This window comes from Netta rufina, assembly GCF_964035555.1.
Source record: "Netta rufina genome assembly, chromosome: 4".
Taxonomy (NCBI): Eukaryota; Metazoa; Chordata; class Aves; order Anseriformes; family Anatidae; genus Netta; species Netta rufina.
Window position 1 is genome coordinate 41446441 of NC_140127.1, and position 26405 is coordinate 41472845.

The window sequence follows — 26405 nt, forward strand, 5'->3', positions numbered from 1 at the left end:
GTTGGGGGCCTCGCGCCCGGCCGGCAGCGCCCACCCGCGGCCAGGCGGTGGCGGCTGAGGGGGGAGGCGGGTCCCGGCGGCATCGGGCGGGCATGGCGGCGGCGGCGGCAGAGGGGCAGGAGCCCCTGCTGAGAGCCGGAGAGGAGGAGGAGGACGAGGGTCAGGAGAGCAGGTACGGGCTCTTTCCTGCCGTCCTAGCTCGGCTGCGTTGTTGTTGTTTTCTTCTGGCTTGAAGTCACGGTTCTGTGAGAGGACATCTGGGTGTTGCGGTTTAATGCGCAGTTGGTAAAGCCTTCACGCGGGGTCTGTAGTGCTCCTGTGTGCCAGTGCACAGGTTGGAGCGCTCAAGTTCTCTCTAGGTAAAGTTCTCTTCGGGTCGCGCTTTCAAGCACAGCGGTGCCTGACAGCAGTTCTGTTTGGCTTTACGTTCTGTCAGTGTAGTGTTTGTCAGAGAAAAATGTGTTTGCTTCTAAAATAAATCATGTTTTTTTCAGTGTAGGAGTCCGTTCCTGTATGAGACTGAAAAGCAGTTTATGCAGTTGTACTGCGATGTCTGTGAAACATGATTACAGTGTCCTGAGAGAACTTGATAATGATTCTTTCTCTCTTGCCCTCAAAAAACAGGGATGTTGTGGAAACACAGGAGCATTATAAAAGCAGGTGGAGGTCCATCTGGATCATGTATCTTACTATGTTTCTCAGTAGTGTAGGTGAGTAAACGTGGAAGAATTTTGTTGTTTGTTTAATTAATATGGTCTGATTTGAAAATTATAGGGTTGTCTGGTTTTCAACTAGCTCCTTTAATGCTACTGTTCTTTATACTCATAAAAATGTGTATGTTGTGATTTATTTTTTTAAAGAGAAGATAATTTTAGTAAATCAAAGTTACGTTTGATAAAATAAGTAATACTGTGTTTTGAGAATGAATGACGTTACCTAACTCTGTTTTATTGGCTTTGTAATCGTTGGGGGTAGAAAGTAGTGGCAGAGTAAGGTTATGACTCAGAACCAACAAAAAAAAGGTCATGCTTTATCACCCAAAGAAAAACTTCTAGGGAATTAAAATAGAAGTAATGCTTAGCTCTGAAGTGCTAAGATCTCTGTGGGAATGCATGTTATCTATTTCAAAATACATGTCAGGATGTGTTTTCGCTTAAGGAATTTTGTACTTCCACTGCAGAGCAAATTACTGTTTTAGTCCTAAATAGCTGCCACTTGAAGTAAGAGTTCTGTTGATTTTTGCCTTCTAGTGATTTTATGTGCACCTAGAAATGATCATGTGAATCATAGGATATTTCAGTGATTTTTTGTTGTTGTTGTTTCATTTTATGTATTAAAAATTATTTAGTACAATTTATATTTGTGTGTGAAGAAATTCTTTTTACTCTGGGGACCTTGTAGTCTTTCAATTGGGAGGAAAAATTCTTTGCAGTTTGCTTGGTGCATCAGTATTCTTTTCATAAGAGTTTTTTGTTTAGCATGTATGCATCTATACAATGTCCTATTAAAAAATAGTGGCTCCTATCAGGAAGAATGATTACTCTTCACGCAAGCACATAATATGTATTTTTTTGAGGTGGCAGACTCATACATTGTCTATCATATACCTAGTAGCAGAAGAATGTGTCTGTAGTAGCTGCTTCAGTAAATGGTATTACTCATACACATGGCAAACAAAGTAACTTTGATTATGTTTTTACTGTATTGCAGGTTTCTCAATTGTAATTATGTCTGTGTGGCCGTATCTACAAAAGGTTTGTAAATGTTACCATTTTTTTAATTAATTAGAAGACAAAACTCTTGCTCAGAAATTATGTGGTATAAAACTTGGTATTTTATTGAGGAACAGGTATAATATGGGGAACTATGTGGTTATACTGAGGCTTTTATTTTGCCGTCTAAGACAGCTTTTACTGTTGTATAAAATCTGTCAGTTAGTTACTGAATTCATAAAAGTACAACATAACTCAGAAACGTTTGGTATTCCAATATTATTTCACTGTTCATTGATCAATAATCAATAAAATCAAAAATCAATAAAATCTCTGTGCATGCATGTGTAGTGTGAAAACACAATACATAAGGCTTGTTTGCCTTTTGAAAAAAAGGAAGCTGAAGCTAGAAGTTTCTCTGTACGTGCTGGATTGTTGTACGCAGGCCTTCTTGATAGTCGTAAATAGGGAACCTGGGTAGTAGTTTTATTAAAATGTGTACCTGGGTAGTGGTTTTATTTTTTCTTTGTTGCTTTCTTGTCAGAAGTGACATAAAAAAAAATCCCTAAAACTGTATTTTAATCTATCCTAGGATTTTACTGCTGAAATTGTACAGTTTGTAGACAATTAGCCAGGGTCTGTTGCCCCAGACAAAATACTACGTGAAAGCTTCTGAGACCCAGAAGAACATATTTACATAGTGCTGCACAATGCCACAAAGATACGCTAACTTGTTCAGCTTATGTTTGACACTGCCATATACTCTCAGAAATACAGTGCAGAGTCTTAGGTATTTCAGGCACTGATTCTAAATTGGTTTTGCTGATACTATAAAAATCTGTAATATTTTACCCATACAGTTGCTTCATTTGTTTTTGCAGATTGATCCAACAGCAGATGGAAGTTTCTTGGGATGGATTATAGCTTCGTACAGCATTGGCCAAATGATCGCCTCTCCCCTGTTCGGCGTATGGTCCAATTACAGGCCAAGGAGAGAACCTCTTGTTGTTTCAACGGCAATTTCAGTAGCTGCTAATTGTCTTTATGCTTATGTCCATGTACCTCCTTCACACAACAAATACTACATGCTGACTGCACGTGCTCTTGTGGGTTTTGGAGCAGGTAATCACAGCAGAATTGACGTTTCTGAAAATTACTAAGTTTTGCATCTCATATAAGATAGTTAACATGGTGTTTTTGTACCTTATTTATCATTATGTGAATAAGCAAAGCAAAGAGTTTGTCAATACTGGTTTATTATAAAGTTGTGTAATTTTTCAGTGTATATGAATGTGGGAGGGAGTGCTGGGTTTTATTTTCTTGCAAAATAAGAAAAAATAATTGTAACTGTAGAATTTAACAATATAACTTAGTATTTACAGGAACACTTTTGGTTTTTTCTTTTTAAGGAAATGTCGCTGTAGTTCGGTCATATATTGCGGGTGCTACTTCCCTTACAGAAAGAACGAGTGCCATGGCCAATACCAGTGCCTGCCAAGCAATAGGCTTCATATTAGGACCAGGTAGAGCATTTCTTACTACTTCACCTCTCTAAAGTGGGCTTTCCTCTAATGTTCTTTAAAATTGGGCATCAGAAGTAGGAATTCTCAGTGACCATATGTTAAATGGTCCCTGTAGCTTGCCATTGCAGGAGCAATACTCTTGTTCCAGAACCAACGCTTTCCATTTGGAAGGAAGAATAAAAAAAAGTAAATCAACTGTCTGCGCATGGTCAAGAAAATCAACTGTTGGTACACTTAGAATTGAATTTCAGTTCTTTATGGGTCATGTTATTACGTGTACAGTATATTTATATGTAACCAAGAAGTATTTTGGTTAGTTGAGATCCCACTGGCATCTGAGAGTTTATTTAGAACAAATTTCTCAAAATATCAGAAGGTAGGTAAAATACTTTAGTTGTCAATTAGAACTTTGATTATCTAGTCTTACATGTTTTTTCTGTGTTGTATTTTCTTAGTAATTCTCACGATTTTCTTAATATGTCTGTTCTTAAGTTTTTCAGACATGTTTTACACTTATTGGAGAAGAAGGAGTAACATGGAAATTAATTGATCTTCAGCTGAACATGTATACAGCACCAGTTTTATTTGGAGCTCTTTTAGGAATTATTAATATTATTCTCATCTTCGCCGTGTTCAGGTAATCAAGATAGAAATAGAGCAATTCTACCTTGATTTAAGTGTTGGCAGGTGATGAATATTGCATTGCTTAGAAGGAGTACTAAGCCTGAAATCTGGAGTGCTAAAACTATAAATCTTTATTTCTTATCACTTCAGAGTTTTTGCCTTCTGTAATACAGATCTTTTTCATTATGTTGGTAAGTGAATCATAGTGAAGCTATGGCTAGAGTATAAACTAATGGAAAAGAAAGCTATTAGATTATTAACCTTGATTTTTGTATTTTTAGTGATGATAGTTTCTGCACGTTTTTTCTTTAAAGAGAACTAAGGTTAGGTTGCTTACAGGGTGCTCACTGTCATTGTCTTCCTTTTAAAAATCTTGAGGGAATTTTTGTGCTTTGCTCCACTGGTGGCAGGGAGGGGATGGGACAGAGGCACAGAGATATGTAGTATTCTCCCAACGGAGTATTTCCTTTTTTAAAGATGGTGGTGGTCACATCAGCCAAATGTAGACTACACAGGTGATACTTAAAGGAGCTGGGAATAATTAGAATATAAAATAATGCCATTTAGAAGTATACTTAGTAATAGAGCAAATAAATATGTGTATTAATGATAACAGTTGTAAATTTCTAGAGAGCATCGAGTGGATGACATGGGACGGCAATGCAGTAGTATCAATTTTGAAGGAGAAGGTATCTATGTTTTATTTCAAGCTTACCAAATGACACTTTCTAAATACTTTCTTAAAGCTAAGTATCAGTGCTAACTTAAAGGTTGAAACAGATGATCATATAGGACTTTTCCAACCTAAATGATTCAATGATTTTATTTATGAAAATGCTACACCCGGGTTAGAGGAACAAAGCCTCCGTTGTGTGGGTATTTACACTGCTGTGTACTTTTGACCTAGCAAGAAGAATTGCAAGTGGTTTAGTTTCCATTGTAAAGATCTTGAGAACAGGTTGCTTATTTTACCACTACTCAGGACTTGTTGGTCCTAGTATTACAGTGGAACAGCAGACGGTATAACCAATTTGGAAATAATTTTCTCTCATAGTCAGAAAAATGGGAGTTTCAACAATTCCAATTTGGATTTGAAAAATATTTTATTTAGATTGTCAAAACACATCTGCCTAACTGCCCACCAAACTGCATGTTAAATACTTAATAGAGTAAGGAAGTGATTAATGTCTGTAATAGGTGATAGTGTAAAAAAAGATTAGTTTACAAAGTTATTTTTCTGTTTTGTTGCAGAAAGTGGTGTTCCGGATCAGGATGCAGAAGGAAATGTTGACCATATTGCTGTGGTAGCAATGAATTTTCTTTTCTTTGTCATCTTGTTTGTGTTTGCTGTCTTTGAAACGTAAGTTTGTCTATTTTTGCTTAAAATACTTTGACATATAATGTGATTGGACAGTGTGTTCATGTAAAGGCTCTTCTGTTAAACTCATTTACTTCATCATACTCTTCATAAATAGAAGTGTTTATAAGTCCAAAACCATAAGCAATTAAATTGCTGTATACTGAAACAGCGTAATGAGTTAAAGCACAGTAATAACCAAAAATACGTGGCACAGTGTGGTATGTGGAACGTTAATGTAAAAGCTTTTGAATGGACACAAACACATATCCTCAACTTCTTAACTGTTAAAAACCAGTTGCCTAACTTGGACTACCTAATACCTTCAGAGAAAATTGTGTCTTCATTTGAGTACTTGGTTCTATACTTCCTATTTTAACGTTGTGTAGTTTCTTAGTATGATTCTCATATGCTCCAAAAGCTCCAGCAAAGCTCTTATGTCAATGATAATTAAAACAATTGTTTTGATACAGTTAATGCATTTATGTTCTTAAATACGCTATTATACGTAACTTTTATGTGTAGAGGTGAGTTATTCAGTCATTTTCTTTAAGAAAATAAGTGGGGAAAAAACCTTAGACCAAAGAATATTTAATTTTTGGAATTTATGAAATACTTAGAGGATATGGGATTTATTTTACAAATTTTGGAGTTCTAACTAACATTTATTTTAACAGTACATCTGTCTTAATTGCTTTAATTTTTTAGAAAATTGAGTTCCTAGTGACTGATAGGTTAATATAAATATACATTATTTTTACATTCACAGGGCCCAATTTTTTCTCCCTGTCTTTCTGTCAAAGCATAACTCTTGCTTCGCTTCAATTCCATCATCATTTTGTGAACTATCTGAAATATATTAATGATGCTTCAGAATATGGCTGTTGTAATGCAGTTCTGAATCTGGTCTAGTGGATTTATTTTTAATAAATGATGTATGACAATATTTTTTTTTACTTTAATTTTGTTGATTTAGCATAGCTACTCCACTGACGATGGATATGTATTCCTGGACAAGGGAAAAAGCTGTTTTTTATAATGGAATAATCCTCAGTGTGATTGGCGTTGAATCAGTTACTGTTTTCATGGTGGTTAAAATGCTATCTAAAAGGTAAGTTTTTGGACTTTATTGAAATTTTGATACTTATATTAGCTAAGTCTGAAAAGTTTTCTAGCAAGTCCAAATCTGCATTACCTAAATCTCTTACTTGTTAAGGAGTTTGGGTATACTATGACAGTGAAGTATCCTGATTTTGACAGAGGCATGATGCTGTTGTTACTCTTTGTTCTGGTAACATGAGCCCCTTCCTTCTCTGTGTCTCATTCTGGGGTCACAAGAAAAACTTTTGTTTGATGTCACTGTGATTTTGCTGTCCTTGTTGCAGATATTTTGGTTAGGCATCTTTTCAATAAACTAATGGGCTGTGTCATTAACACCTCTACAAATTATACTTTTACTAAATGATATACGTATTGGATTTTTTTTTTTTTTTTGATAGGACTGGTGAGCGTGCCATACTCCATGCAGGCTTACTGATCGTCTTAATTGGATTCTTTATCTTACTGCCTTGGGGGAAAAAACTACCAAATATCCAATGGCAAGGTAAAATTCAAGCTGTGCTAGGCTAGTCATAATGCTTTATTGAACGCTTTTAATTTTATTGTTTTCTTAGTGGCACGTATTACTTCTTTTTACAGAAATAAAGAACAATTCTATTCCTCGAACAGTTTCCAGTGAAATGGTGATACCTTTCTGGAGTTTGCAAGCAATGCAGCTTCCATCCAACCACTCAGAGCCTGTAGGCTGCCCTGTCACACAGTCCTGGTGCCTGAATACTCCCATGATCTACCTGGCCCAGTATATCAGCTCTGACATACTAATAGGATTGGGCTATCCAGTTTGTAATGTCATGTCCTACACTTTATACTCAAAACTTCTAGGCCCAAAACCTCAGGTAAGCATGATGCCTAAACAGTTTGTTTTGTTTGTTTCAGAAAGACAAGTGATTGACAAACACGTTTCTAGGATAATTGGTGGGAGTAATGTTTGTTTAGGGTGATTGGTGGGAATTCTTGGCTAGTCAAATTCCTGTGTAACATAAACTTTTCCTCTTTTAAAGGGTGTCTACATGGGATGGTTAACTGCCTCTGGAAGTGGAGCACGCATACTTGGACCTGTTTTTGTGAGCCAAATATACACTCACCTGGGGCCACGTTGGGCATTTAGCTTAATCTGTGGAGTAGTCATAATTTCTCTCTTAGTCTTGGAGATAGTATACAAGAGGCTTATTGCCTTTTCTGTTAGGTATGGAAGGATGCAAGAAGAGAATTGTTAAATAAATAAGGAACGACGGAGTAAAACCAACCCAGAAATTATAGCTTATTACTAGTTTTTAATGAGGAGTGCCTAACCACTGACCTTGTTGGCTGTGAGATAAGAACCTGTACTTACACAGTGACAGAGCACGTAGTTTGGCCATATCCTGATCCATGGTTATACTCACTGCAACAGAGCTTTTGTATTCTGCTTTTCCAGCAGCAGAGGAAGGATATGAAGAAGTTGAACCAGTACAATGGCACGTTTGAAGTGTTTACATGCACCTGTGTACTGAGTGCAGCTGTGAAGGTGACAGGTTAAGTGCATCCTTTTCAGCAAGAAGTGAAACATTGTCTTGATTCTGTGAATCAGGATTAATAAGTCATTTGTAACTACACGATGAGTAGAGCAGCATGCACTTTTTATGGAGACATCACTATGTAAGTGAACCTTCTGATGCTTTATTTACTAGCGTGAAAGCACTGGTTCATACAAAATGTCTTTCTTTGGAACCTTGTATCAGTGTGAGGATTTCAAGTGAAGTGTGATAGAACTACAGAGGAAGGTAGGTGCCTACTTCATAGAAGTAGTTTATGTGGGATTTGGGTACTTCAGTTGGTTAAGAGCCATTGAAAATCACAGCCTCCATGACTGTTACTTGAATTACAGTAAATTGTGCAATTTTTTCCTACTGTCTACTGTTTTGTTAAATGCCTTTTTATAGCAAGAAGGCTAACTTGCACAGAGTAAATTATGCACAGCTTTTCTTAACCTTACTATAAAAGGAAATACTAAGCATGGTAGTTTATGCTTCTGTTGTCATCTGAGAACAGTGCATTCATTTCCTATATGAGCAACCACTGCTCATGCTAATTAAGTAAAAAGGAGGAAGCTAATGTCTCCTTGCATGTTAACTACTAGCTATAGAGTTTTCCTGATAATATCGTGTAAGAAATAATTTACATTTGGATCATTCAATATTTTTATTTAAAAAATTCTTCATAATGTTGCCTAACTCTATCTGTATGAGCTGATCTGTTTCAATACTACTGGAAGATCTAAAAACCTCCAGTAACAATAAAAGCTGCTATTTAACATATCTAGTATTTGATGCTTACTGAATTAAATGTAATTTATTATTCCTATGTAACCAACTGTTAAAACACTAAGACTACTGAATTAAAAGATTATTTTTTCAGTACTGACTGAAGGCAAGTTGTTTTTTTTTTCCCCCCTGCTTTATTGCTCTACAATTCCAGGCTGGTAGAAGACTTTGGTTCTTTAACTCTCTTTCAAGAAAGTGAGCATTTTTTAATAATCTAGTTCATAACAAATAGTACCACAACCACTGTATTGTAGTGGTGGAAACAAGCTCTAAGAGGAAGCACTTACAGCAAGCAGAAATTACTGTGGACATGTGAAACCAAAGTCTAGCAGGAGTTTTCAAAAGAGCTAGCATGGATTAGCATTTCATGTTCTCCAACTCCATTTGTACTAATGGTTAAGGCATAATAAATGTTTTATAAAGGGTTAATGATAAAACTGGACTTGGTGAATACTTGTGGAATGTAGTATCTCTAAACAGTGGTATATTCATACAGTGCTCAACCAAGAAAGCAAGGACACAATTGTGTTTTCCCCAGTCTGTTGTTTAATTTGGTGTATGGCTGTTATAAATTATCAGCCTCAAAGTCTTACAAAAGATTTGTATTGTTAAGAGGGCCTGAGGGGTTTTGATATCTGGTTAACACTAATCTAACTGCATGTAACAGTCACACTTCACAAAGTAGCTGATCCCTTTCTTAACCCTTTGTGTCACCTCACATTCTAGTATTGATGACTTAACTGTATGTACATTTAGTTGTCACATGAAAACTATATATTATGCCTAGACTGCAGATAATTGATATTGCAAGTTGTTAATATTCAGTGCCAGTCCCTATCTCATCAAGAATAACTTGGTACCTGAAAAGTCAAGGGTTTTACACTTAAAATATTTAATATGTAATCTGAAAAGGATGTGTTTACATGCATGTGTACACATGTTTATCAAAGACTTCTAAGAGTTAAACTCTCACCATACTGTCATTCTACAAAAGTATGTTGATACAAGCAGAAATGTCAGCACAAGTGAAGTTAAATACTTTCAGTTTCTCTTAATGCTCCTCAGTTTGTTATATATCTCTAATAGTGTGGTCCTTAATGCATAAGATAAAAGTATCTGAAGTTAAAATTCCTATAAAGTAACAAATTGAGTGGTAACTACAGCATGTGCAATTTGCTTTCCTATGAACATATTTCAGTGATCTCTACTGCAGAGGTAAAACATTAAATCACTGTGCAAATTTTAACAAGTTCTACCTGTTAGAAGATACTTTGTGCAACAGTTTTATACTTTCTTGCCCCAAGCTTCACACATCCCTAAAATCCCAACCGATGATGCTCTTAAAGTATTACATCAGTTTCTGGTAGAGTTGAACTTACTACTTACAGGAAAAGGCTCTCAGTGACACTGAATACCAAACAAATAGATCTAGACAATTACCACTGCATTTATTTTTTTTTTTTTTGGTATAAAATGCTTGTGCAGGGAAATTTAAAAGCTGCTGCTACAAAAATAAAAATGGAGTTATAAAACATGTACATATTTACATATATTACTTGTAAGACATAAAAATACAAGTTATTTACAAATACAAACGCTTCAACAGCACAGATGCATTTTCCTTAATCTTTAGCATTTGAGTAAGCAGTGGGGAAAGAAAAAATACAATAGATTCAGATTATTTCCAAGATGTTGAGGTCATTTAGAACTGAGTTGAGAACTCAAGGTCTTGCTTGAGCAAATTTATCCATCATTTTGAGGAAAAATACTTTGTAAGATACTTTACAAGCAATTTGCTACATAAACACAGCAACCCTTGCTTTCCTATTTTTTAACCAATTTTTGGAAGAATTTCTGGATAAGCTGAATAAAATCAGTCACTTTAATATCAGTGAGTGATTTTATTAAGCTTTGTGCCCCAACATGTGCTTTGCTTTTATCAGTGAGGACCACCTGGATTGGTAAACATCACAAGAATAGAAGACAGACAGTGCAGCTTCTCTTTGATGTATTCTGGCAACTTATCGTTTTCTCCATACCTACAAAGGTAAATAAGAATACAAAGTTTAGATACTTGCAATAAATTATTTTACTTAAGGACAGTATAAGTATTTAAAAACTTATCTGTTTTAAATTACTACATTATAAATTATTTTAAAGTTATTATTTATAGGTATGTTAAACATGGAAAACAGTTGTTTGATCATATATTTATTAAAACAATTTGGGAAATGTGCATTCTTACTTTTAATAATAATTAAAAAAGAACAGCAACTATGAAGTTTACCTTAGGTTAAAGAGTCTTAAACTGACAGCAGACTGAGTTATTTTTATGGCAGTAACAAGACTCACCTAGTTGTTTGGCCATCCGGAGACGTGTAAGTGATAGAAGAAACACCTGCTTGGGCTACCAGTTGGGATCCATCATTAAACTGAACCCATACTGCTCCACTGGTCAGCTAACAAGACAAGTTGCAGTGTCATTTGTGGACATGATTGCACACCTAGAATTATCCTATTAAAGCTGAAACTTGTTCTGAGTTGAAGTCACTTCGGTATCTAGGCCACTCTTTCAGTGATTATATGTATACTACTTCTTAGTAAATAGTAGTCTTACAGTTTCAAGAACCAGCATTCCTCAAGTTTCAGATGTTCAGATCTAATGTCCTTTTCATTGAGTTAAAGAATTATCTTTAATTAACCACTCAGAGAATTACTGAACATAAAACAGAAGGACCATTTTGTTCGAGTTCACACTTATATACATTTTAAAGTTTAAATATAAATTAAACTGTTCCTTTGTTAGGATAGCATGATTTCTGTATCTGGATTGCAGAGAACATTTTTTAAATCTAAATCTGGTACCACAGAAAAGGAGAGAGGAAACAGTTGTGTATCAGAAAACAGCTTTTCCTGCTGCATTGGCAGATTCAGTCACCTTGCACAGGACCCGTACATTTCCATTAAAAACCACTTCACCATAGCACCTTTACTGCTAAGTACTGAACAGCTAAAATTGAAACAGATTCAGTTTTTTTCTTGAGGGAAATTAACATGACAGAAGGCACTCAAATAGGCAGTAGTCATCATAGGAAATTTATGACACATAAAACAGAAGTACTGAACTATTACTTGGGTTTCTTATACTTAAGTAGTTCACCATAGCATTTACCTAACATACTTATTTGGAATTTTGGTATTCATTCCTTACCTGCGAAGCCCAACCAACATTTTTCACAAAGACAGATTTTAAAAGTTGGGCTGAATTTGGGCTGCATTCTGTCTGATGAATGGAAGAGCACGTAGCTTCAGCAGCATTAGTCATAAATGTGGACTTTTCATATGACACCACCTAAAACCCAGAAACACACGGTATTAGCAGCCTTAGTATTAAAGCCAACAGATAATGTACTAACTATAGTGGTTAATTGCTATCTTTTTTTCCTTAATCTTTTCCTATACACAGAAAGATTTAGTCTATAAGCTTCGTTTAACACCATTATATTGTAAAAAGCCTGCAGGATTTCATGACTTCCTCCATACTGTATTACAACAGTTTTTCCACTGATTCCCTGTATTCACAGAGGAAAGGCTTTCCCTAAGCAGACTTCCTATTTAAAAATCTATTTTTCTGTGTTTGATTAGCAGAAAACCCTATGCAGTTTCAGCATTCAATTTTCCTGAAGATAAGTTAGAAATCTGGTGAAGCTTAATATTAACTCAGCATAAAAATCAATACTAGTGCTGAAGCCTGAAGGAATTTTTGTTACTAGCTTCGTTTCAGCCAAGTGAAAACTGGCAGATTCTGTATAAAGCATGTGCACTAAACAATCAAAGAACAGGGGTGCACATCAATTCAAGAAAGCGAAGCTCATACAAACTCAGTGTGCTAAGACTAATAGAATTCATTCAGCTAGGAATGCTTTATTGGGACTGTGATACAGCAATTGAAGCTTGGCAGGTCTTCCAAACAAATTGATCAAACTGCACAAAAAGCCTTATTGGCTATATGTATATTCATATGTTTACATTTGGCCTTGTTTAAATTAACACTTGATTTCAGATCGATAGCCTCAAGTGCTCATATCTTTTGTGACTACCATTTGATATACAGGCCTGAGGACACAGAGCCCTCCAAATTCAAGACAGTTCTGCGTAACACAAGTACGCAATTGTCAAGCTATGTTCCCAGGAGATGGTGTTGACAAAGTTTTGGAGGACATGGACTTTTCAGATGATCTTAATTCCAGATATCTCAGGTTAGTTAAAGTCAAAACAAATATTTCTAGCCAGCATGCTCAAACAGTTAATAAAGGCATACATCTATACAAATATAATTATATGAAAATAAAATAGCAATGTTTCATTTCCTGCTGGACAGCAGTCTCCATTTGTTCTTGTATACTTACAGGAGTACAGTTTGGAGTCTGAACTGGAGTAGAACTGGCAGCTATATTCCTATCCAGTGCCATAACTTCTTTTGAACAGTTTGCATTGTCCAACAATGAAGGCACTAGAGCCTTTGGCGATTCAGTATTGCCAGGTTTTCTGGAAAAACAATGAAACAAATGTGAAGAGGTCTTACCAAAAGGGTCTAAAGTAACAAGTGAGGAGACCTTGCTTTGTACAGTCTGTGGTTAACTGAATGAAAAGCACTTGAGAACACTAGTCATCTGCAGACTTGTTTTTACACATGGTATTTGTTAGCCTGGTTTAGTCTAAACCCACAAGTATATTTTATCTTAGTATCAAAAGAAGGGTATGCAGGTCCAAAACAGTATCTTTTATACATGCTATGAAGTTGATGATTATCTTGCTAACGACTACGAGCCTCTACTAATTAACCCTGGCTTCTGCTAACATTAGCCGCAACAGGCTGCTTAGGAGGAATATGCAAGTGTGTAAATATGTACTAGCAAAAACACTACCTTCCAACAATTATTGGAAAAAACGGAACGCTTTCACTCCTTTTTTCTTCTTCCAAAATAGCAGATTCCAGTGCAAGGCATATACGATGTCCCTGGAATTAGAAAGAGCTTGTTAAAGTTTTTAACTGAGAAGGGTTTGACTGCCTACACATAGAAATACTTTTTCCAATGGTACTGAATATTGGTAATAGCTATATTGTATGTACCATGAACGCAAAGGCAACTAGAAAAAAAAAGCTATATTACTGTTACCCCCAGTAGCTTCAGCGTATCTGGGCTTACTTGTAATAACCACAGCTCCTCCTCTTTTAGCAGGAATAGACAGGGGAACAACAGACTCCTGAATTCCATTCCAGCAAACAGAACAAAAGAAAGGCAGAATTGGAAATTTTTACCATTTCCCAAGTTCAAGACTCTTGTGACTGCTAACTGGGTGACATGAAACATGAGAAGGCATAGCAAGTAGACCAGTTAAGCACCTGGCAGTTGTCACCTCTTTAAAAAAAAAAAAATCACTTAAAACAGCTTTGCCCTGTTTAAACCTTCCACTAAGCAGGCAAACCTGCTTTACACTCTAGTAAAGAATTTCCTATAACAGCCTTTGAGGCAGTGTTGGTGTTACCACTACACTGATATTTGCTCTTTCATAAAAAGAAACAGCCTAAAACACACCACTACCAAAAGCGCTTCAACCATTCTTCTTATCACCATAATGGAAAAACATGAAAAGCAACATTTGAGGCAGATTTCTGAAAGAACGAATTTTCAGAAGGTTGCTTAGCATTTGAAAGGGCTATATAAAACCATTTACCTCATTTGCATGATCCATATATACTTGTATTTCCTTCTTCAAACCTGTTTCACTTTCTCCTTTCAAAGTGAAGGATTTCCCTGATTTTTCAATCACACGAGTTATACCAGCTGTCTTGTGTATCTTTGCTCCTGTAAAAAGGATTTTCTAGTCTGATTTGTATAAAATGCTAGTATCTATGAAATAGAAATCCCCACCGTTACATTGTACTCTACTAAAATGTGACTCACTGACAGAAGAATTACTACAACAATAGAACTGCTCCTGGTTAAGCTCTGTGCACCTAGCAGAAACAAATGCCAGTTAAATTGGGACTGTGATGTTAGTGGAACATTTTCTTTCACCAAATATCACTACTTATGTAGGTTGAATGATGCATTCACTACCTATTAACAAATGCCTTTTTAAGCGTTAATCTGAGACAAAATTGCCATCTCTAATAGCACTGCCAAGAATCAGTTCAATATGATCTATTAGTATTTAATATGGTTTTAAAGATACACATTCTTTCAAGAGCGTTCTACACAATCACAGAACTGTTACTGAATTGTTCTTAAAATCATAAATTCTGTGCATATGTCTACTTATGTGGCAAATCAAACTATTTCACAGTGGTCTATAGTGAGAAAACAATAGTCAGTGCTGTCTGGATTAACAAGGGAGAGAAAGTTGGAGAAGACAGTCGCTTTCTCAAGTTAACAATGGAACGCTTGATGTATGGACATACCTTTCATTAAGTAGGTTAACTATCAAAAGTAGATCCAAAGAAATGAAACAAATTCATGAAAGGTAACAAGGTGTAGGTTAGCAATACTTCTGTCATGTACTCCCTTTGAAAGGAAGAAGATAGGCAGAAAGAAACTAATGAATAAATTCATCTGTGAGTGCTAGAATGTGGCAAAGTGCTAAGTGGTAAAGTCTTGTTTCTAGTATTTTCTTCAACCTGAAGCTTTGTTTGGCAATGTTTTTAGTACAGCTTTAATAACATAACCACTTGCAAAAGTGAATACATACCATCATAAAAACAAACTTCAACATCTGCAGTGGGTGAATTTTCCATTAACATGCACTTGGCATATCTTGTGTAGAAGGTAACTTTGGGGGTTTTTGTTCTTACTAACTGCACAAACTTGGCTGCATACTGGTATTTTTTCCAGTACTTTTCTAAAAAAAAGTATTTTAAAACATTTATCAGTCATATTAAACAGTGTATATCAGCTTGAAAACAATTTAAAAATACGTATTTTACAGATGAAGGCAATAAATAACATTTAAATAATTCACAGAAATATGCTTAAAGAAACTGAATTCAATTTCCACTAACTTTGTTTTTTTAAGAAAAGTTTACATCTTCAGTAGCTGTATCTTCTATTACCATAGTTCATAACCTCAACAACATAGAGGAAAGCACTGCATGCATCATTTACGAAGATAACATGGTCCAGCTGGTTTCCTGACTTCAAAACTTGTCTTTGACCTCCATAAAACTTTTCATAAAACTTGTCTTTGACCTCCAGTTAGTAGAGCAGTCTTTCAAGAATTTGTAGTTAGCTTGTTTGTTCTTCTTTTCTCTAGATTAAACACTGTCAATGCTTTCAAATATGTATTTTTCCCCTTCTCACCCCATGCAATAAGTACTACGAAATGCAAATTGAAGTTGCTTTTTAAAATTTGATTAAAACAGCTTCCAATGTGAATGACCAGAATATGAAAGCGTCCATTTAAACTACACTTTAAAGAAGGCAAGTGACTCCTTATAATTTCAATATAAAATGACTTAAAACCTGTGACTTCAGTCTCATCAAGTTTCAGAAGTTTGCGGAAAGTATTCATTTAAACTGTAGTTTTCAGCTTATTCTGAAAAGCGTTTTATCTTCCTGATTATTTGAGTAAGCAGGTAAAAGCTAGTAAGTCTCAAAACAAGATCCACTTAAGCATCAGATTACTTGTAATAGTTTTAAAATAAATGTCACATTACCTGGCAAGTTGTCAAAATTATACATACAGATGTCTTCAGGAAGAGCAGGAGGTCTGTCATCAAGAAGGAAGCCTCTTCCTTCATTTGGATGATAAACTGCAATCTACAAAAAGGGAAGAATTGTGTTTACATTTGCAACTCATATGGAAATACGTCAGTTTAATTACCATAATAACACCATGAACTGTTCTATTCCACTAAGTGATTATTTAACAGCTGCAGTTTTCAGCAATACTCCACTGTTCTCTAAGTCAAGTCCAATCTTGCTGGGAAATAATTGTTTGCTACCTACATCTGTATGGCTGTACCACAGCAGGGGTGGGGGTGCAGGGGAGGAGGCTATTTGCAATTCTAAACAAATAATTTATAACAGTAAATCATAGCAAATAATTGCTAAAATGAAAGTTAATAAAGATTTAAACAACAGAAAACTGAAAGAAATTAATATTACAATAAAGAATCCGAGAAGTCTCACCACATTTCCATCACAAGATATTCTGAGAACTTCTTTCACAAATTCTTGTGAATGGTGTTCTTTTAGAAACTCCATACACACTTCCCCAGTATCTAGAATGCTCACCTAAAATAAATTAAGAAATACAAGTTAGACCAAAAAGCCTTACTCTCTGGCAATCTAAGCTAACATTTTTTCTACAAATGGTTTATGAACACAGCTTTCTAAAAATATAAGGACTAGAATATTTCTAGAATATAGTGCAAACTGATAAATACCTCTTACAATAACTTTTACTGCTAGGGCTATTAGAACTGTGCTTCTTCATGACTCAAGGTTATAAACCTGGTCAGCAAGGGTGTGGCTTGTTAGCTGACAAATCAAACTAACACCAGTTGGTCCTATTATGTTCTTTAGAAAAAGAAGTGGAGAAGGGAGAACAGGTGAGCAGGACTGTAAAAAACTGAACAAAAAGCAGAAGGAACCAGAAACAGACCAACTAGAAAAATCACGTGAGCCGTAAGGATTAACAGAATTTCTTTTGCTTTCTTCTTCACCCACAAGTTAGGGATGAAACAGCACTATAAAAAAACATCCAAGTATTGGAGAGCAAAACTATTTTAATTTCTAATCCAGTTATCTACCCGGTTCTTAAAAAATGTTCAGTGTATCAGACATAGTTAAAATCTTAATATTTAAAGTCTAAATTTGTATCTTATACAGATAAGCAGTGCAGATGTTTAGAACTATAGGAAGTATATATGCACTTAATATTTCTTATGTCTACCTATAGTTTCTTTGCTTGTAAGCTAGAAGCAATGCAACATCAACATTTGCAACAAGTAGCCACCAGGTTGCAGTATTCAATATCCAGAAGAACTAACATCTTATTGATATAATTTTGAATTTAATCACTAGTAATATAGATTCATATAATCTTAAGTAATTACAGATCTTTAGAAGAACAAATGCTTCTGGTTTTCTAACTGATTTTTAAAGAGATTCACACTATTTAAAAATTAAATCCTTTTAGTTCTAAGAACTGACACGTACCACTGCATTTTTTGTTTTTTGCCTGATCGGTTTTAGCCTGTGAGCATTGAGAGGCAATACTATACTTCGCAGTGTAGGCTTCTGATATGCTGGTGGTTCCTTGCCCCATGCTTGGTTTTGTTCTGTAGTTGACCAAAGGCCACATGAAGATGACTGAACTTTCTCAGACTGGCAGAGAACTTCAGAGATGTATTTCTTTGGGTTTCTCTGGTTTAAAGAATGCGGAGGGATGTCAAGGGATGCATCATGATTCCTGATATCTTTCAAGGTGTTCCACGCATTTCTTGATGCATCTTGCTGCACATCCACATGATACTGGAAACCTCCATGTGCATTACTGCTGCCAGTTAGGTCTGCAGATGGTCTCAGCTGACCTGAAAGCATTGTAAGAAGTACATTGGAAATTTGAAGAGCCTTACTAAGGGGGAAAAAGTCACTTTTTAAAAAAAGATTTTAAAAGTAACATGTTAGAAGGCTTATTTAAGCAGAGAATGATTTCTGTAATCAGTCCAAATTGTTAGGCTATGACTTACATGTAGGTACCAATCAATATCAGCCCTTATAAAATTGCAGTGTTTATTTTTAAACTGTTACTATATCTCAGTTATGACAGCCTTTGGTCTTAACATGCACCAAATCACCTCACAAACGCATCGCTAAACAAAACACTGATTCAAATATATACTTCCCCAATAATTGATCTGTTGAAAGCCAGTTTCATTGCCATTCAGATAATCACCAAGTTTCACTGAGGTTTCAGCTTAGCTAACCAGAGTGTTTTAACATCAGCCAGGTTTCATTGCTCCAAATGTTAACTTCCCACTCCAAAACCTGTGTTTTATCCCCAGTCACTTGTTTAAAAAAACAAAAAAAAAACAACTATTTTTATATTTAAACTTCTTATAACCACTTCTCTAGTTTTGATATTTAAGCCCTTGGACAAGGGCCCAAATATCAAAAGGGGCCTCACCCAAACAAGTAATGCACTCCTCCTGTCATGTTGCAGAACAGCTGAGGAGGGACCAAAAATTAAGTAGGATTACTCCATCATGACCATGTGTCATGATTCCAATTCCCTATACAGACAAAGGAAAGGAGTCCAGTAATATCAGAACAAAAGAGAACAGAATGGATTTATGATTGCTCTATGATTGAATTACATTACTAAAAAATGTTGTAATATGATGCGTAACGAAGAACACCTCCTTCCCTTCTGTGTCTTTTGTCCTTTCCTCCACCCCTCCTTCTGCAGCCTAATTATCTTTCTCTCATTCACTGAGGTCACATTTTCTCTGAAGGCATATTTGCACAACTGAATTAACAGAGTTTGAGTCACCTGCCAATCTTCTGTCGCATATATATAAAGTGACTCAGGTCAAAACTGAATAATTTGGGCAGGTTCTAAAATTGCATTTCCCTCTTTGTGGCCTTATTTACTTTTTGCTGAAATACTGAAAAAAAAAGATGACCTTATTTTAGGAAGCTAAGCATTCAAATACAACATAGAATTTCTTCACTGTTCTGAAGGCAGTTATATGTAGCTCATTGTACCAACTCAACAGCTTGGGGAGAACTAACTACAAAGCCTCCTGAATTTCCTACCTCAGGAAATTAAAATATTACAGCTTAGTCCAAAAGAGAAAACAAAATATTATCAATGGCATGGCTCTTGCTTTAGAGTGATTTCACAGATGAGTGATGCTGGAAATCATTTTGCCTCTTTCAATAGCTCTGTCAATTTTTGGCAGTGACAAGTCAGTTTAGGGTCTCCCATGCTTTTCCTTCACAAAGGAATTCTTGTGTCTGCAGTGGCTTCTGTTAAAATCCAACCACTGATATTTAGGATGCCAGCATTTTACTCCAATATCACAGTTACTTGGCCAATTGCTTCTATCATGAGTTTAATGAAACTAAATTTGGAAAAACAACAGAAACAGTTACAGGACACAACTACAACTGGAGTGCAAAAATACACAATCGCTTAGTAACGCACCGTTTGTTTGCATGCTTCCAAGCCACTGCTGCATTGTTTCAGCCTGGGACTTCTGCTCTAACAAACCAAGGTGGGGCTTCATTGGGCACAGATAATCTGAGCTGCAAAATAAAAGTTACGCATGTAATCAAAATTACATCAAAGACACTTGCACAACAAAAGTTATGATGTTGCAGCTGCAGAAACCACAACCTTTAAAATGTTTAATTCAGGCAGCATTTTGCAGCTGCAGACAGCATAGAACTTGCTTCTCCTTTCACGGGGAACATTCATAAAAACCCATTTCCAAGTGTAATAGAAAGTTTGTACTAATTTTTAGTATGAATCAAGTCTGAAACACTTTACAAAAAGAAAAACAAATGAGACCACACACAAAGTTGCCACTTCTTCACACTGAGGGGAAAGCAGGAACTAGGATATGCAATAGTCCTTACATTAAACACAGGGAAATGTTCTTCATCATTCTGCTAACGGGAAAACATTATCATAACAGAGGATTTTAGTTGCACAGCAGTGCACAGAAAGCAAAGCTCAGGCCTCCAACACGCACAAACATCCTAGCATCCCTTGCAGATTTTACACCTGGGCTAGTTTGCATGAGCTAGGAAAGCCTGTCAGATATGAAGAAAGAAGTCAGGATTTTCATCCAGAACTTCTAAGGACATAACTAAGTTTCAAGTAACTTTGAAGGTGTTTTTTGTTTGTTTTTACCCCAAGTGCAGAAAGCATTGCTCATTTTATAACCCTTAACTTGTACTTAATCTTTTTTTTTCTTTTTTTTATCTTGTCTAGGTATAAGGCATAGTAACTGAAAAACCCCAGAGCAGCAAGTATATGCATTAGCAGTCATACTCTGAATGACTTCTACTCTAATCTGTATTTCTAAAACGAGCAATTAGAAAGGGTGCCCTACCACAATTGCTGTGGGGAATGAAGTGTTCACCTTGCTGCACATGGGAATAAGTAAATAACAGAGTATTACCAGGATAAATGAAAGCTACAATCCAGCTGGTAGGCATGTAGCATCTATGAACTTTAAGATGGACTAGTGGGAAGGTGAACCTCTACATTAGCAACAGCATCAATTATCACCCTCTTTATATTTGTATTCAAGCTATAAGCAGAGACACTTTTGGCACTTACTGCAGTCTAGTACCTGGGGAAAAAAAAACATTCACTTTACACAGGACAGCTCTACATTTCATCTTAATAAAAAATGATTCTTACTGTGGTTGATCTTTCACAGGTGGAGACATTTGCCCTTCAAAAGGACCAGAACTACCAGAAGTCTTTTCCTTAAATATTTCTCCCACATCAGTATAGCTGCTTGAAGGTGAAAAGCATTCTGTGTTTTCCCTTGTTCCTGCTCTAGGCCTGGAAAGCAGTTCCATTGAGTGACATCTCTCAACAATATTTGATATTCCTTGAGTCTGGCTATGGGATGCGCCAGACCTATCTGAAGAGTGGGCTCTTCGGAGGTAGCGCGAATGTGGTCTCTCTTCAGAAGGTTGCATGGTTCTTCCCCTGCCAGTTACGCCAATTTCTTTTCCCTGAATTCCCCACTGATGAAAAGAACCGCTTCCATCTACAGATGAAATGTTACTGGAATTCTTGTTTTTGGGAAAAAAAGTAATTTTATTCGGCAGCGGCTGCCCCACTAACAGCTTCTTCTTTTCCTTCAAGCAACCACTGGTACTGATGCTGGAAGAGCCCGTAAAGGTTGTAGAGATGGTTGCGTTTCCGCTGTCCATGGAATCTTCTGAAGTTCCTGAATCTTTGCTCCGCGTAGACCTGCACCTGGACATAAAAGGATGATCCAACACAGAGGAAAGACTCAAACGATCTGCTGGATTTTTGCGAAGTAATTTGTGTATGAGGTCTTGCGCCTCTCTTGATAAAAAGGCTGGCATTTCATAATCTGCTAACACTACTTTATTCAGTGTGTTCTTGACCGTGTCCGTGTCAAAAGGTGGCTTTCCAATAAGAAGAGTGTAAAACATGCAGCCCAAAGACCATACATCAGATTCAAGTCCATGCGGACTCCTTGTGGCTATCTCTGGAGCAATGTAGTTAGGAGTTCCACACATGGTATAATGCTTTTCGTGAGGCATTTTCAGCTGAGTTGCTAGTCCAAAATCAGCAATCTTGACGTTCATATTATTGGTGAGTAAGAGATTAGAAAGGGTGAGGTCCCGATGCAGTATTCCATGAGAATGAAGATACAGCATACCCGTGATAATTTGATGCAAGAAGTGGCGGGCTGTCAAGAATACAAGAAAACACACATGCTTCAGTAGTATAATTGAAATCAAAGTCTTGAAAATAACCTTTTCAAGTCTGCTATTGGTCTTGCCTTTTTTTTTTTTTTTTTTTTTAAAGTGAGGATGTTATAAGGGTGTTAAGCATCACACTAATGAGATTGGAACAACTTTCTGCTCTTTTGCTTGGAGCAATTCAGTATGACTATGTTCTAGGACAGTCCATAAAAGGATGTTCTGTAATGCATTAATCCATGTGATGCTTTGATAACAGAAACATGTAAGATGTAAGGAAGGACTGGAAATATTTTCATTTCGCCTAAGCTTCTTAAAATTAGGTTTCTGAGAAGCTAAAAATTCAAGTTGCACTCCCACTTGCAGAAACAAATACAAGAAATCAAGCATCATTACTACATGCAGATAAAATACTGCACACAACTTGGATGGTTTATTCCCAAACCTTCAAGGCTACCAATATTTCAGTTTCTCAGTCTTCTATGTTCATGATGTTGGGATAATCTTTCTGCTCTATTACATTAGAAATAAAACCTCACCCAGGCTGAAACAGCATCATTTATAATGATGTTGCAATTACAGTAATCTTAAGAATCACACTTTCTAGAGCAAAGAATTTACAATCCTTCCTCTTAGCAGGGGGCAGACACTGCAGGACAACAAACATTACTAGAAAGCTCTTCTCAAACGAAGAGGCTTCTTTAAACCTGAGCCAGTGGTTTTCAGCTTTCAGACCTGTGTTACCATCAGATGAACTATTTTTGCTGGAGTGGACTTGAATTCAACAGATGCCTCTGTAACAGCACCTCTTTAGTCCTGTCCTGTGATCTAGGAATTTTACAGAATAAGATTACTTGTTTCCTTGTTTCTCCATCAGTTTCTAAACTGGAAGAACCAGACAAAAAGATCAGCATGGTAATTCTGGGAACTGGCATAGGTATTAACCACTGAACCCAGATCAGATGAGGACAGAACAATAAGTCTGTCTGCACCCTAAAACACTGCACATAGCAGCATGCTTCCACGTCCCTTAAGTTTTGGAACTGCACTGTCCCACTTAGCCTTTCAGTGATCCATGTCCTAATGGGAATCTTCTCACTGACAGCTATAAGAAAATAGAACACAAGTAAGCTCATAAATGCAATTTTTTTTTTTTTTTTTAAGGACAGGACTCTGAGACACTACTCAGAAGAATAATAAAGCCAATTTAAAGTTTTTAAATTACACTGACAGTGAGCTCTCAGTGTAAGATATGATTTTTTATTTTAGTTCACTGACTTCCATAAGAAACAGATAAAAACAGCAGGATTTCTCCTCAGCTGCAGTCCTTCAAGAATTCTAGAATTGTCAAACTGGATACTTGCTTCTCATACAGGACTTCTTGTTAACTCAGCCTTCAAACAACTTTTAAACAATTAACTGCATTTTCTTCGTTTACACACGTCTTGAAACATAAATGTTTCCAACAATAATGTGTAAGATGAACTGGAATCTGGAAGGCTTTCCAACTGGTGACATGAGGCAGTAATACTGAGGTGAAGAGGCACAATGCAAAGCAAACATAGCTGTTTACATGCAGTTGCCTGTTTTCCTTTACTGAATTTCCCAGTTTTAAACTCTATTTCAAAGTAATTTGGTGTATGAAGTACTACCTTTTGGTAGATATTGATGGCTTTTTTTTTTTTTTTTAAAAGACAAAAACAGGTAGTACAAGCATAAAATGGCATAAACCAAACAAAAGCGTACAGACATTCGAGTGAATATGCGTATAGTCCTATAATTCATCCCTGGATTACTTTTCATAAAATTTCAAGCTATGCTGATTGTTTCATAAAGATGGCAATTGTAAATATTCTTTCAGTACAATTAAATTTATTGAATAAGCCAACATGACGTATAGAGAAAAAAAATCTCACCTTCTTCTTCTGAAAAGGGTTTCTTTCTGTTCTTTATGTATCTGCTCATTTCACCATTGTGACACATCTCAAGTATCAAGTACACATAGTTGCTATCTTCAAAATAGTTATAAAGCTAGAAAAGAAAATGAAAATATTAAAATACATTTTGTAGACTACACAGCAAGTCACATATACCGTTATTGCTACAAAAAACATGATTCTTACCTCGAGTATAGATGGATGCTTTAGCTGACAATGTATTTTCACCTCATTTTGAACCCTCTGTACCATTCCAACTTTGTGCATGGCTTTTTTATCTATCTGGAAGTAGAACACAATGCTTTTCAAGTACTGCAAGACTGACCACACAAATTAGTTTCAGGTGAACTTGAAATTCTAAATATTCAATGCATAACACATTTGCCTGAAAATGCTGAAATACAAGCAAGGTTTCACATAGTATTGCCTACTAGGTGCTTTTCATGAGCAGGTGCCTTAGAGAAACTGGAACATACGAGTGTCCAGAAGTAGACAAGTGTGAATATTTTAAATACTAAAACTAATAGCAAAGCTTTCTGAAATAGTTATGCAGAGAAATCTATTGCGTATTTTGCCAGGCAGATAAGCTAAGTATAGTTGATATTAAAAAGGTGGCCAAATAGAAGCATTATAAACTGTAATTACATGTAGCAAAACACCTGTGAAACATGAGTTTCTTTCGTAACAGTTTGTGCTGGCAGTCAGGGAAACTTTTCAAGACTCTTACAAGTTAAAGGGCTGCAGGCTCTTACGTGTGTCCAGGACCTCTCCAGCCAGATGAAATCTAAATTAAGGTTTTGTGGCTGCAGGTTTCAGTATAAGAATTACAGGGCTGAATGTCCAGCCAGAAGTGAGTCTTTCAGCTCAAGCTCTTTTAATAGGAATGTATTAACTATCAATAGAGTCTTTCTGTTGGTGCTGTCTCTTGCAGGAGGAAACTCTCCTCTAACCGTCAGTTACCTAGAAACGAGTGACCAGGCACAAATGCCCAACGCCATAACACAGAGCCTGCTGCAGCCTGCCCTCGAGAACTCTGAGAGGGTTGAGATCCCCGTGCCGGCTGCCTTACCATTTTGATAGCCACTTCCAGGCCCGTTTTCAGGGACACCGCTCTGTAGACCCCGGCGAACGAGCCCTTTCCCAGGAGGTTCCCCACCTTGAAGTCCTGCAAGGCAAGCGGCACGGCACGGCTGTCACTCCCCCCCCGCTCCCCTTCACACCCCTCTCCCACCCCGCAGCCCCCCGGCCCCGCTGCCCCCGCCCTGCCGCGGCGCTACCTGGAGGGCGCCCCCGGCCCCGCTCGGCACCATCCTGCCCGCGGGGCGGCCGCCTCCCGCCGCCCCTCCCGCCGCCCGCCCCCGGCTCCCGCTGCTATGGCAGCGCCACGCAGCGCCTCACACCCCCCCCCCCCCCCGCGGCTACCCCGGGGCCCCGTTTGGCCACCGCCGCCCCTCGCAGCCGGGGCTCGCCCCCAGCAAATGGCGGCCGCCCTCCCCGCCCGCCCACCTCGATGCTCTCGCCGATGCAGGTCGCCATGGCGCCGTCCGGCCGCTCTCTCGCCGCCCGGCTGCCGCTAGGAGCTGTCCCCGGGGCGCCGGCCGCGGCTCCCCATCGCCCTCACGCCGCCCGCCGCCGCCCGCCTCGGCCCAGCCCCGCTGCCTCGCGGGCCCGGCGGCCGCTCCCCCCCCCCGCCGCCTCCATTTTGAAAAATCGCGCCCCGGCCCTCCCGCCCCGCCCCGCCCCGCTCGGCGCCGTGACGTCACGCGGGCCGCCAGCAGCGCCGCGGCTGAGGGGGGAGCGGAGCCGCGCATGCGCGGGGGCTCGCGCAGCCTGCGGCGGCCGTTAGGCGGCGATGGGCGCGCGCGTGCGCGCTGTGGGGGCGGCCGTTGGAGTTACCTCAGGAGCGCCCTGAGGGAGCGGGTGGGGAGGCGCTGCCTGAGCGGGTTCGAGCGGCCCTGCGGGGAGCCCGCGGCTCCTGCTTGCCTCTCACACCGAGCTGCCCTGCTCGGTTTTCTTTTTTTTTTTTGCAGAGCCACCGAATATCCTGAGATGGAAGGGATCCACAGGGATCAGAGTCCAACTCCTGGCTCCACACAGGACCGCCCTAAAATCGGCCCCCATGGCTGAGAGCGGTGTCCTAGCGCTGCTCCAACGCCATCAGTTGGAGCAGCCTGGGCAGCCTGTCCCCGTGCTCGAAATAGCTGGAAAACCTCGGGCCGCTGAGGTTCTGCAGGCTGCCAGGCGTGCCGGTAGTACTGCAGGCAGCGAGCTGTCGGAGCGCATGCTGAGCAGTTAAAAGGTCTGCGCTGAGTTTTGTTTTGTGTTTGTAAAACCCCATGT

General features: G+C 38.0%; 2 protein-coding genes across 4 annotated transcripts; one reads left to right on the forward strand and one right to left on the reverse strand.

Annotated features, from left to right (window-relative positions):
• Positions 1-23: 23 nt before the first annotated feature.
• On the forward strand, positions 24-21650 carry MFSD8 (major facilitator superfamily domain containing 8). 3 transcript variants are annotated; one of them, XR_014618367.1, is made up of 17 exons: positions 24-172; positions 625-710; positions 1711-1754; positions 2594-2834; positions 3122-3235; positions 3728-3872; positions 4490-4548; positions 5111-5219; positions 6193-6327; positions 6716-6819; positions 6915-7171; positions 7337-7399; positions 7753-7842; positions 8006-8098; positions 10582-10685; positions 12753-12897; positions 21539-21637. XR_014618367.1 is itself a non-coding variant. In XM_084286124.1 (14 exons), the coding sequence occupies exons 1-14, from the start codon at positions 93-95 to the stop codon at positions 8072-8074; spliced, it is 1596 nt and encodes a 531-aa protein (XP_084142250.1). In that variant the 5' UTR covers positions 24-92; the 3' UTR covers positions 8075-8871. The 3 variants fall into 3 exon arrangements, 1 of the variants encoding a protein (XP_084142250.1); XR_014618366.1 differs by lacking the exon at positions 12753-12897 and having other exon boundaries at positions 21539-21650; XM_084286124.1 differs by lacking the exons at positions 10582-10685; positions 12753-12897; positions 21539-21637 and having other exon boundaries at positions 8006-8871.
• PLK4 (polo like kinase 4) lies at positions 10486-25601 on the reverse strand (the record flags this gene model as incomplete). Its single annotated transcript, XM_084286123.1, has 16 exons — positions 10486-10677; positions 10991-11097; positions 11850-11990; positions 13048-13186; positions 13567-13658; positions 14378-14508; positions 15392-15541; positions 16356-16458; positions 16831-16935; positions 17863-18236; positions 19856-19956; positions 21083-22115; positions 24045-24159; positions 24252-24347; positions 25135-25230; positions 25572-25601. 16 exons carry the CDS (start codon positions 25599-25601, stop codon positions 10578-10580), a joined length of 2913 nt encoding a protein of 970 aa, XP_084142249.1. The 3' UTR covers positions 10486-10577.
• Between the last annotated feature and the right edge of the window lie 804 nt (positions 25602-26405).